Here is a 12,172-nt window from a genome sequence, read left to right as displayed (position 1 = left end):
GAACACATTCCCACAAGGCCCGTACCCGTGGGTGGGGCGACGGGTGGTGCCACGCCCACGGGTACATGTCCTTTACCACAAAATACCACTTCGCGGATTTTTCATCTCCAACTCAAATTCAAGTCCAAAACATGCCAAATCTCACCAAACACAACAAAATGACTTGAATCAAAGGAAAATGCCAAGCAGTGTCACACAAGAACCCTAAACACAAGCTCTAGATATGCATTTTCACAAGAACATGCATAAACACTCACATTTCATAGCAAAACACAAGTAGAATCCAAGAAATCACATATAGGTAAGAAAAATAGATTTTGTAGAGCATGTGTTACCTCCTGTAGACTAAAAGACTTCACTTTACACCTTAACAAGCTCTTCTCAAGGCTCACCTTCCAAACCCACTTCAAGAACAAACCAAAAGATCATAAAGATCCTACCTTTAAGAAAAGACACCTAAGATGAAACAAAAAACACAAGATGGACTTAGATCTTACCCTCCTAGATGCCCAAATAGGTGAAAGGTTGAATCTTGAAAGCAACTCTTGAAGTCTTGGCAAGGTCTCAACTTGGCTTGGAAGAAAAACTATTGACCTTTTTAGAGAGAAGATAGAGCTAGATTTTTAGAAAGTGTAAGGGATAGAATGAAGATGTCTACTAGGTTAGGTTACAATACTAACACCATGTGTAAGGTCAAGAATGCCCTTACTAACATTAGGAAATGTAAGGAACAAGGGAACTCCCTTCAAAGCTCAAGATACAACTTGACTTTGGAGTTGACTAGTCAAATACTAGTCCTCAAGTATTGAATTTCTGGATTTTAGGATTTAATTCCTCAATTGAAATAGGATTAATTACTCAATTAACCCATTAGTTGAATTTCGATTTTGGGGAGTCACACCAGGTCGGGATGACTGTGGTTTCTGGCAGGTAATTGAATATGAACGTATGCCACCATACTGTCTAACTTGCAGAAAGCAAGGACACTTGAAATCTGCATGTCAGATGGGTCGTGGTATGCATGGCCCTCGGCCGTCGGTAAGCAATGCTAATGGCCCGGGACAATCAGGTGTCGAGCTTCCAAAGACAATCCCTGTACACTAGGTCGCCCCGGTGTGCGATGCCAATGCCTCGGTGCAATCTGGGGCCGAACCCTCAAAGACAATTCCTAGATCCCAGATCACTCTGGGGGTTGTGGGTCTAGATTGGTCCCATAAGTGGGAGGTGTATCATAACCCTCTTGGCATGGCTACTGAGAACCCTACGGGGCCGGTTGACAAGGTGCAAGGACTCGGGGCCGTAGGCCTTGAGGGTATGACCTACAAGCAGAGGAAGAACTATAGATATAGGATGAGGCAACTGAAAGGTAAGGCCCCGGTAACTATGGGCCAGGACTCGGTCCCCACACCCGTGTGGAAGGGCCGGGATACTGGTCGCAACGAAATGTTCTTTTCGGTGCCCTCTGGGAATCGGTTTGCGGCGCTAAGTGACGATGGGGGTAGCCTACGGGGCCCAGTTACGGCCATGGTCCCACTAGTTAAGGGGGGGGGGGGGGGGCTAACAAGCCATCCACGTCAGAGAAGGTCGAGGATCGCCAGCTGGCAACCTCTGCCCTTTTAGATAGCGACGTTCCACAACGAGAGACACAAGCGGATTCATGGACCTCCGGGTTTGAGACTGACCCCGGTGCTGGTACAGACCGGAATTGCACAGAGAAAGGGTCTAGCCCCTCGGTTCTCGCGTCTATTATTTCAAAATGAAGGTCCTTGTGTGGAATGTGAGAGGGGTGTCATCTCAGGGTTCTGCTCGCAGGACACGTGTTCTGCTTAGATCTCATTCGCCTTTTATCCTATGTTTGCTTGAGCCATGTAAATATGATAATGCCTATACGGCTGATAGGCTCGAGTCTTTTAGAATAAAAATCAACTTTGATATTGCGTACGGGTCGGGTAACAAAATATAGTTGTTTTGGAATAGTGACCTGACTGTGGGTATAGAGAGCCAAATGGAGCAGTGTGTCTCTATTTCGTGTGCACATTCCACCGTGCTCACGCCCTTTTGGCTATCTCTTGTTTATGCCAAAACCAGGGAGTCTCTTCGGGGCCCATTATGGGAGGAGCTCAAAGCTGTAAGCCCTATGATTCCGGGGGAGGGGGGGGGGTTCCTTGGTCAGTAGTGGGTGATTTCAATTGCTTAATGAGAGTGGACAAAAAGAAGGGTGGACTGCCTTACTCACATAGGAAGACGGTAGACTTCTGTGAGTGTGCTAGTGCGTGTGGCTTGATTGATGCAACCTACTATGGTTCCCGTTTCACTTGGTGGAATGGGAGGCGTGGGGAGGCGGCCATATGGATGCGATTGGATCGCTGTCTCTACACCTCGGAGTGGGAGTCGGTATTCAAAACATCGGTACGACATCTATCAAAAGCCACATCAGACCACAGTCCACTCTTAATAACTTGTGATTTGCTGACCATGCAAGTGGTGCCAAAACATTTTGTTTTCTTGAACGTCTGGGTTAAGCATGAGGTTTTTCAGACGGTCGTGCGAGATAGCTGGCAAGCTCCAGTGGATAGGGCCCCGATGTTTGTTCTGGCCGCTAAGCTAAAGAGGCTGGCCAAAGTCCTAAGCAAATGGAGTAGAACGGTGTTTCGGGACATATTTGCTAAACTGCGTGAGTATAAGGACACTGTCTAGAATCTAGAGGTGGTGCTATAGCAACACCCTGAGGATGAGCAGGCATTAATTGAATATCAAAAGGGGGTAGCTCTGCTGAAAAAGCAAATAGCGATTGAAGAAGAATATTGGCAGCAGAAGGCACGCATAACAGAGGTACAAGAGGGTGATAGAAACTCTCGGTACTTTCATGCAATTTTCAGAGAGCGTAGGCGCAAGTTGTATATTCATCGAGTTAAGAATGATGATGGGGTCTGGTTGGAGGATAGACAGGGAATAGCCCAGCAGGCGGTGACCTTTTTTGAGCGAATGTTTACGGTGGAAGTTGGTGGGTTTGATCTTGCTAGACTAGATTGTATCCCACGTTTGGTCATGGACAATGATAATGACGCGCTAATAGCTGTCCCGGGGGTGGAAGAAGTCAAGGAAGTGGTAATGCAGATGAGTTCTACGAGTGCAGCGGGTCCTGATGGTTTCTCGGGAGCTTTTTATAAAGCTTGTTGGGACATCATTCAGGATGATGTGGTCGCTTTGGTCCGGAGTTATTTCGCTGGGAGGGATTTAACTAGGGCTATCACACACACATCCATTGTCTTGTTGCCGAAAAAACCGAGTCCTGGGACCTTCGCTGATTACAGGCCAATCAGCCTTTGTAATTTCAGTAGCAAGGTGGTTACGAAGCTCATGGTCGTCCGGATGGCCACGATACTACCTCGTGTGCTATCGTCGCAGCAGAGCGGTTTTGTGGCCGGGCGTTCTATCACAGATAATGTGCTTTTGACCTCAGAAATGTGCCATGGGCTTAACTGACAAAACCATGATATAGTGCTCAAGCTCGACATGCCTAAGGCATATGATCGGGTCTCCTGGTTCTTTCTGACGTCGGTAATGCGACGGTTGGGGTTCAGTGAGGTTTGGATTGATATGGTGTTTCGGGGTGTGTCGAATGTTTGGTACTCAGTAATAGTGAATGGCATAAAGGAGGGGTTTTTTACTTCGTCTAGGGGGCTTAGGCAGGGGGATCCGCTATCCCCGACTCTTTTTGTTATTGCGGCGGAGGTTCTCTCCGTCTATCTTGCCCGAGGCTATGATGATTACACAGTGCCCCGGTTCACCCAGCCGTCGGGGACACCACATATTCATCATCTGGCATATGCAAACGATGTCATTATTTTTTGCACAGCTAGACTTGGGGAAATTACAAAGGTCATCTCAGCTCTTAAAGACTATGAGGAGATATCGGGGCAGTTGGTGAGTTTTCAGAATAGTGCGTTTTATATGGATCCTCGCACGCCGGTCCGAGTAATTGATGAAGTTCGCAGGGGGACCGGGTGTGCGCATAATGACTTCCCCTTTACATACCTTGGGTGTCCGGTATACATAGGTCGTAAGAAACGCATTTACTTTGCCTCTGTGATTGACAAAGTTAAGGCTAAATGCTTGAGTTGGCAACAGCGAGTACTATCAAAAGGGGGGAAGGCAGTCTTGATATCATCAGTACTGCAATCTATTCCACTGCATTTGTTTGCAGCCTGCGCGCCGCCCAAGCAAGTCGTTATGGACTTGGAACGGTGCTTTGCAAGCTTCTTCTGGAAGCAATCTGGGGGGGCCCAGTACCATTGGAGCTCGTGGAAAACTCTCTCCTTGCCTAAGAAGGAGGGGGGGTGTGGGTTTCCTGGACTTGGACCTGATGGTTCGGGCGGCAAGTGCAAAGTTGTGGTGGAACTTTCGCACGGAACACACGTTGTGGTCAGACTTTATGCGAGCCAAGTATTGTAGACGGGTTCATCCAGTTGCTAAGGTGGCCCGGTATTCAGATTCGCACACTTGGAGGCGAATGCTTGCAGTTCGCGATGAGGTAGAGCAGGTCCAAACTTGGCGGTTGTTCCAGGGTCGGGTTAATTTCTGGTGGGACAACTGGTTAGGTTTGGGGCCATTAGGCAAGCTGTTTCCATTCCCAAGGGTTTTTTACTCCCGGGAGATGTTCCTGGACTACATGCACGAGGGTGCACTGGATCTCACTGGTCATGAGGAGTTGTTATATGCTGGGGTCCTTGTGGACTTGTCCCGGATGGGCCAGGGCCCGCGGGATATCCCGCTTTGGACTGCAGCCTTGGACGGTATGTTTTCCTTTTCTTCCGCCAAGGCCTACCTTAGGCCTATTTTGCCCATTGTGCTGGATCCCCTTCTGGCTAAGTGTTGGCGTAAGCATCTCCCTTTTAAGGTGTCTTTCCTAGCTTGGAGAGTGCTTCGAGGGCGGGTACCCACGGATGATGCCTTGTCTCGGTTCGGGCACGTGCTCGTTTCAAAATGTAGGTGTTGTTCATCCCCAGCTTCTGAGACTATTACACATGTTTTTTTATGACGGGGAATCAGCGAAAGCTGTTTGGAGCTATATTTTGGCGTCCCTGGGTCTGCAGTCGCGTCACCGGAGTCTTAGGACATTGGTTGCGGGCTGGGGCCGTGGGGGGACGTGTAATCCTTTATTCTCTTTTGCTGTTAACAGGTTGCCTTGCTTGGTGATGTGGGAGCTATGGAAACACCGTAATTGGTGCATGCACGGGAGGGGCACCCCGAGTGTTGCGCGGGTGATACTCGGGGTAGCTAGAGGGGTTGCGGAATGCTTGTTTAGGCGTTGGCCTATGCAGCATATCCTGCCCCCAAACTGGAGGACGGTTGTTGCATATTTGGAGGCACATGTGCCGAGACGCGTGATCAGGACGGTCAGATGGTCCCCACCTGCAGTAGGGGCTCTTAAGATCAATGTATCTCTATCGGATGCTGTAAGGGGAGCCGCAGCTTTGGTGCGCAACCCTATGGGTGGGCTTGGCGTGGTCTGGCTAAGGGGAGCATACCCAAGGGCTGTTTCGGGTGTTGTTCTCCTGTCTGGAGTGGTGCCTCGCCGGAGGATACAGGGAGATTGTAACATCCCATGTTACGGCCCCTAAACCAAATTAATTAATTTATCACCCACCCTAAAAAGGGAATTAAAATCCATTAAATTGCTAAAAAAGGGTCCACCATGGTCCGTGGGCCTTAGGACAATTCGGTAACTCGTTGAATCGGTAACTCGTTGACCTAGGTGGAACTCGTATGAACCCCTTAGGACAATTCTTAGTATGTGAATGATCACACGTAAGCTTAATTATGTGTCTCCCCTTCCCAATGCGCTATTGTGTGTTATTATGTGTAATTGTGTGTTATGTGATGCATGATTTCCCAATTTGGTTGCGATCAAGTTGGCTATACGGGCAGTTGAATGAGCTGAGAACCATCCCAACTGTTAACCAGGCCGGTTGAGATCGGTCAGGTATATAAATATTATATAGGGCTGCGGTCCACTATACGGGCAGTTGAATGGGTTGAGAACCATCCTAACTGTTAACTTGGCCGGTTGCGATTGGTCAGGTACATAAAGATTATATATGGCTACGGTCCACATGGGCCTGGGTGCTATGACCCACCGACCTGGACGCGCCAGGCGGTGTGTAAGGCCAATAAGCCGAGGAAGGCTGTAGTCCACCGACCTGAGTAATCAGGCGGTGTGTAGGGCTACGGCTGGCTGCGATCCACCGAGTGATGGGATAGCGGTGTGTAGGGCCGTAGTCTCCGAGGATCTTCGCCCACCGATCTTCCCCAAAATTTGAAATCGCCGAAGACTACAAGTCTACGAAGACTACAATAAACCAGACGCGGCGACTCCGGCGAGGGTGGGAGAGGCGAGGCGGCGAGGCTTATAGCGGAGGAACGGCGCGGAGAGGCTTTGAGCGGAGAGGGGGCGCGGCGAGCGGAGAGGATGACTCGCGACTGCAAGTTGGAACCTTCAGGCTACCGGCGACCGGCGAGGTTAGTGAAGTTTCTTAATATACTGTTTTTTTTTTATTTATTTATTTTTTTTGCTTTTTGCTGTTTAAATATGAAGCCAAGAAATCAGGAAAAGTACCGAACAATTTTTTTTTTTTTTTGCTTTTTACTGTTTAATATACATACTGCCTGAGTGCATCTTATAATATGCATACTGCCTGAGCCTGAGTGTTGTTTATAGTTCTATAATAATTAATTTTTCATCTGGATCCAGGTTGTTAAGTATATACGTGCAATAAGAATGGGGCTAATAAAATTTGATGAGAAGCCAAAAGAAAACCAAAATTCGATCTTTTGTGGGGAGATGATTCGACAGCTATGGAAAGACAAGGGTTATCTTATATTCCTGCTCCAAAGCCTAAGCTACCAGGTTTACAACTCTCCCTAAATATCCTTGGCATTTCACCTTTTCAAAGGGAGTAAGGGAGAGCATTTTGTGTCTTACCTAAGTGTTTTTTCAGGTCATGAGGAATCATATATGATATAACCCCTCTTTGGAATACATCCCAACAGAAGACGAGATCAAATCTTATGAGCTTATGTTTGAGGAAGATCGGCCAAAGTTTATTCCAAAATAGTACATTACTGCCTTTTTAATTGGTCAAGAATAACTTTTTTTCACTTTGCTACTTTCAGTTTGAATATTTTAATCCAAATGTGTTTTTGTTATGTTTAGGTTTGAATCCTTGAGAAGCGTTCCAGCATATGCCACAGAGCTCATAAAAAGCGTGTATGTAAAGAAAACTGGTACCAAATGTGTATTATGGACTTGTAGACTTGAAGTTATCAATCTTGTATGAATTTTGTATTATGAACTCTTACTTATTAAACTTGTTGTTGGACATTTTATTATAAAATATGAACTTGGTTTTGTCATTTATGATTATTAGTTGATTGTAATTTAATAATATTATTATTATTTATAGGTGTATATTAAAAGTATTTTAAATGTAGGCTTTAAATAGGCTTTGATTCTATTTAAATAGTCTCAAAGCCTATTTAGAACCTACTTTGAAGCCGAGTTCTACTACATACACTCCCAAAATTCTACTCCCTCATTTATACTCCCTGAGGTGGCAAATCGGGATTGTTTATTTTCTATCATGTGGGTCCACAGAAAAATGTCTACATCAAGAGCATGTGAGAGGGAGTACAAGTTGGGAGTTTAAAATAGGAGTACACCAAGTATTTTCCCTTTGAAGCCTTTTTAAAAGCCTATTTAGTAAATAGGCTTTTAAAAAGGCTTTAGGCCAGGCCAGACCTACTGCAGGCTGAGGCTTGAGCCTAGAAAAAAGCCTACCTACAGGCCCAGGCCCAGGCCTAGGCTTTAACTTTTCCTAACAGGCCCAGGCCTAATTTTAAAAGCCTGGCCTGGCCTGGCCCATTTCCACCCCTAGTGATCAAGCTACAGGCGAAGTTGGTGATCAATTCCAAAATGAATTAATTGAGGAAATTCGAACCAACACTGCCAGTACACAACAAATGGATCCACCTAGTACCATGCACCCATTTGAACCAGATTTAAGATGGCTAAAAAATCACCCTCCAGAATTAATTATTGGGAATGTACATGAAGGTGTTAAAACAAGATCATCTACCATGGAAGCATTGTTCACATGTTCTCTATCACAAATTGAACCAAAAGAAGTGGACGAAGCTCTTAATGATCCGAATTGGATAGATGCTATGCAAGAAGAGCTCGATCAATTCAAAAGAAATGATGTTTGGGAACTTGTTCCAAGACCTGCGAATCACAATGTTGTAGGAACCAAATGGGTCTTCCGGAACAAAGCAAACGAAGAAGGCATGATTGTTAGGAATAAAGCAAGGCTCGTTGCAAAAGAATACTCTCAAGAAGAAGGAATAGATTTTGATGAAACTTTTGCACCGGTAGCCCGACTTGAAGCAATCAGAATTTTCCTAGCCTACGTCGCACACAAAGATTTCACCGTTTATCAAATGGACGTGAAAAGCGCTTTCTTGAATGGTCTACTCGAAGAAGAAGTTTATGTCGAACAACCGCCAGGTTTTGAGGTAAAAGGCGAAGGTGATAAAGTCTACAAACTTAAAAAGGCATTGTATGGGTTGAAACAAGCACCTCGAGCTTGGTATGATGCTTTGTCAACGTTCTTGATAAGCTGTGGATTCACCAAAGGCCTTGTTGACAAAACTTTATTTTGAATTCAAGATGGTGATCATATTTTATTAGTGCAAATCTATGTTGATGATATTATTTTTGGAAGCACTAACAATTCTTTGTGTGAGAAATTTTCGAAGCTTATGCAGAATAAATTCGAAATGAGCATGACGGGTGAATTGAATTACTTCTTGGGCTTACAAGTCAAACAACTGAAAGAAGGAATATTCATCAATCAAGCAAAGTACACCCGCGACTGGATAAAGAGGTTTGGCCTTGATAGAAAATCCTCGATCAAAATTCCAATGAGCACATCATTAAGGCTAGACAAAGATGAAGATGGAAAGGATGTCGATCAAACAAAATATAGAGGAATGATTGGTTTTCTTCTATATCTTACTGCAAGCAGGCCGGACATTTCTTATGCTGTGGGAGTGTGTGCAAGATTCTAAGCAAATCCAAAAGAAAGCCACCTCACCGCAACAAAGAAGATCATACGATATCTAAAATGCACAATCAATGTTGGATTGTGGTATCCAAAAGGTACAGATTTTATTCTAACGGGTTTTTCAGATGCGGATTTTGCAGGTTGCAAAATAGACAGAAAAAGCACTTCCAGGACATGCCAGTTCTTGGGGGGAAGGCTTGTTTCTTGGTTCAGCAAAAAACAAAATTCCATCGCAACTAGTACCGCCGAGGCCGAATATATTGCTGCAGGAAGTTGTTGTGCGCAAATTTTGTGGATGAAGTAACAATTGAAGGATTACGGAGTTAATTGTGATGACGTTAGTATTTATTGTGATAATACTAGTGCAATCGCTATCACTCACAATCCGGTGTTTCACTCAAGAACCAAACATATCGACACTCGACATCACTTCATAAGGGATCACGTTGAAAAGAAAAATCTAAAGATCGAATATATCCCTACGGAAAACCAAGTTGCTGATATTCTCACGAAGCCTTTATGCCAAACGAGATTTTCTACCTTAAGGCACGAGTTGGGAATGATCGAAATGAGCTAAGTATCACTGGACTTAATCTCTCAATTTAAATTGATACTTGTGCTCAAAATAAATTGTTTTACGTGAATAAATTGTTTTGTGTGATTATATGCATGTGTTTATTCGAAATTTTTGTATAATAAAATTGCAATATGTGTTAGAAATTCATCTGTGTATTTGCATGTGTTATTTAACGTGAAATCATATGCCATGCAAATTAATTTGATGAAATATGCAATCGTGATTTATTTGACAATTTGTTTAGAATTGCATGATTCAATGTGTTAGTTAATATGCGAATGTTTGTTCATATTTGTATAATTTAAATAAATTGTTTGCATGAACAATTTTCTTTAAAAATCTAATTTAATGTGTTTATTGCATTATATATGTGTTTCGTGCATATGTGATTTATGTGTTATAATTTGATATAAAATGTTTTAGAAATCTGAGCTGAAAGTTAAATTTTTTTGTTAGTTTCTAAAATGTTTAGAATATGATTTGTGTGTTAATTATATGAAGAGGTTTCTAAATATAAATTTGGAATATGTGTGATAATTTTGTTAATTTCCAAAATGTGTTTAATTTGATTAGAAATTGCCGTGTTTATGATTAAATATATTGTTATGTGTGATTGATTATTTATGGATGTTATTCATGCTACTAACGAGATGTTTGAGTGTGATTGTGTTTGTGGTACACGTTTTTTAGAAGGAAATCAGGAGATAAAGGATGAAAATCAGTGTTTAATTGGGTATCAAACCTCCACCCATAAACTCCTACCCTTTCTAAACCTCCACCCAAACTGATTCACTCTCTCTCTCGAATCGTCACCCACATCTCGCCTGTCAGCAAAATCCACCCCTCAATCGATTCCCATAAACAAATCTCAAGGAGATCAGAACCCAAATCCTCTCTAAGTGTCTCTTCAAATCTCCACCCTCTACACCTTACGTGCATTGGGTATTTCTAAAGAAGTGTGAGCATTAAATGCTCTTGTCTGCTAATGATGATATTTTCTCTTTCATCGTAACACCATCTATCAGATGACTCATCTACCCTAAACTCACCCATTCGACACACCTCAACCAAAGGGTACAATTGAGAAGGTTCATCTCTCTCACTTTAAATTCGAAAAACCCTTCGAATCACCCTCCTCATATAAACCCCTCACTTATCTCTCAGAAAAGTCTTTCAGACATCCAAAATACCATAGAACTCTCTCTCTCAAATTTACATCATCCCTCTTCTATCAACCGATCTGATCATCATGGCTCAATCTGGAAGAAAGCAAATCGATCCTATTCTAGCCCTCTCGCAACAAGTGACTAATGGAATGGTACTCAATCCCGAGTTTTTCAAACTGGGTTCTACCAACAAAGATACAGCCAAGAAAATTCTTCAAGCACTAAAGGATTGTGGACTGTTTGATTTCTTCACCTATAACTTCTTTGGAACCTTTGAAGAAGATGTAGCTGAATTCTATCTACATGCAGTCGTTGAAAAGGATTCAATCAAATCTCGAGTTGGAGGATCAGAAGTTTCAATAATTGAGGATGATATACACAAGTGCTTCAATTTTCCTGAATCTCAGTTAATGCCGGAATCTCACAGCTATGTAGTTCAAAACTTTTGGAACGAGATTCGTGGTCCTACGGCTCCAATCTTCTCTGATGTATCCGGTCATAAGAACGTGTTGAAGATTGAATATGAGATGTTGGTGGACATGATCTACAAGATTCTTGAACACAAACTGGGAAGTACTGAAGATTTGACCGCATCAACAGTATGCTTAATGGACGGCATTATGAAAGGAATAAATTTAAAATGGGCGAAATTTATCTACAGGAAGATGATTATATTTGTGCAAGCTGCCAAACCAATGAACAAACCCGCTGTGGTGGATCGTTTTTATCAAAATGTTGGAGTGTTTACATAAAATGCAGGTAGTTAATTAATAATAACGTAATATAATACTTACAATTTATTAATTATATATTCATAATTTCATAACAATATAATCATAATTTCATAACTGTAAATTCATAATTTTAGAGCTCTATGTTCAGAATTTTAGAGATCCATGTTCATAATTTTATAATTGTAAATTCATAAATCCATAACTGTACATTCATAATTTAACAACTGTATACCCATAATCTCAGAGCTCTATGCTCATAATCTTAGAGCACTATATTCATAATTTGGTAAATGTAAATTCATAATTTCATAACTACATATTCATAATCTCATAACTGCAAATTCATAATTTCAAAGAACCATGTTCACAATTATGTAACTATATATTCATAAATTCATAACGATAAAATTTTAATTTTGGTCCACTGACTGTTGGAGTTGTGTTAATTGCAACACTTGACTATCAAAAATGTTAATTTAGTACCTTGACTATGCAATTTCTATCAATTTTAGTCACGTCGGCCAAATTACCGGCGAATTGTGACCGGAAAACTTAAGTCAATAGATGGAC

The 12,172-nt window shown here is 42.6% G+C and overlaps 1 protein-coding gene across 1 annotated transcript; it reads left to right on the top strand.

Annotated features, from left to right (window-relative positions):
• The first annotated feature begins 3,564 nt into the window (after positions 1–3,564).
• LOC109162927 lies at positions 3,565–5,224 on the top strand. Its single transcript, XM_019311635.1, has 3 exons — positions 3,565–4,134; positions 4,208–5,029; positions 5,183–5,224. Exons 1-3 carry the CDS (start codon positions 3,565–3,567, stop codon positions 5,222–5,224), a joined length of 1,434 nt encoding a protein of 477 aa, XP_019167180.1.
• Positions 5,225–12,172: the final 6,948 nt, after the last annotated feature.

Source organism: Ipomoea nil, unplaced genomic scaffold (assembly GCF_001879475.1).
Source record: "Ipomoea nil cultivar Tokyo-kokei standard unplaced genomic scaffold, Asagao_1.1 scaffold2965, whole genome shotgun sequence".
NCBI classification, from domain to species: Eukaryota; Viridiplantae; Streptophyta; class Magnoliopsida; order Solanales; family Convolvulaceae; genus Ipomoea; species Ipomoea nil.
This window is presented reverse-complemented; position numbering and strand designations above follow the sequence as displayed.

Coding starts and splice junctions, on each gene's coding strand:
- LOC109162927 (XM_019311635.1), top strand. CDS start 3,565: ATGCGACGGTTGGGGTTCAGTGAGGTTTGGATTGATATGGTGTTTCGG. Junction 4,135..4,207: donor GCTTGAGTTGGCAACAGCGA/GTACTATCAAAA, acceptor ATTTGTTTGCAG/CCTGCGCGCCGCCCAAGCAA. Junction 5,030..5,182: donor CTTCTGAGACTATTACACAT/GTTTTTTTATGA, acceptor TGCTGTTAACAG/GTTGCCTTGCTTGGTGATGT.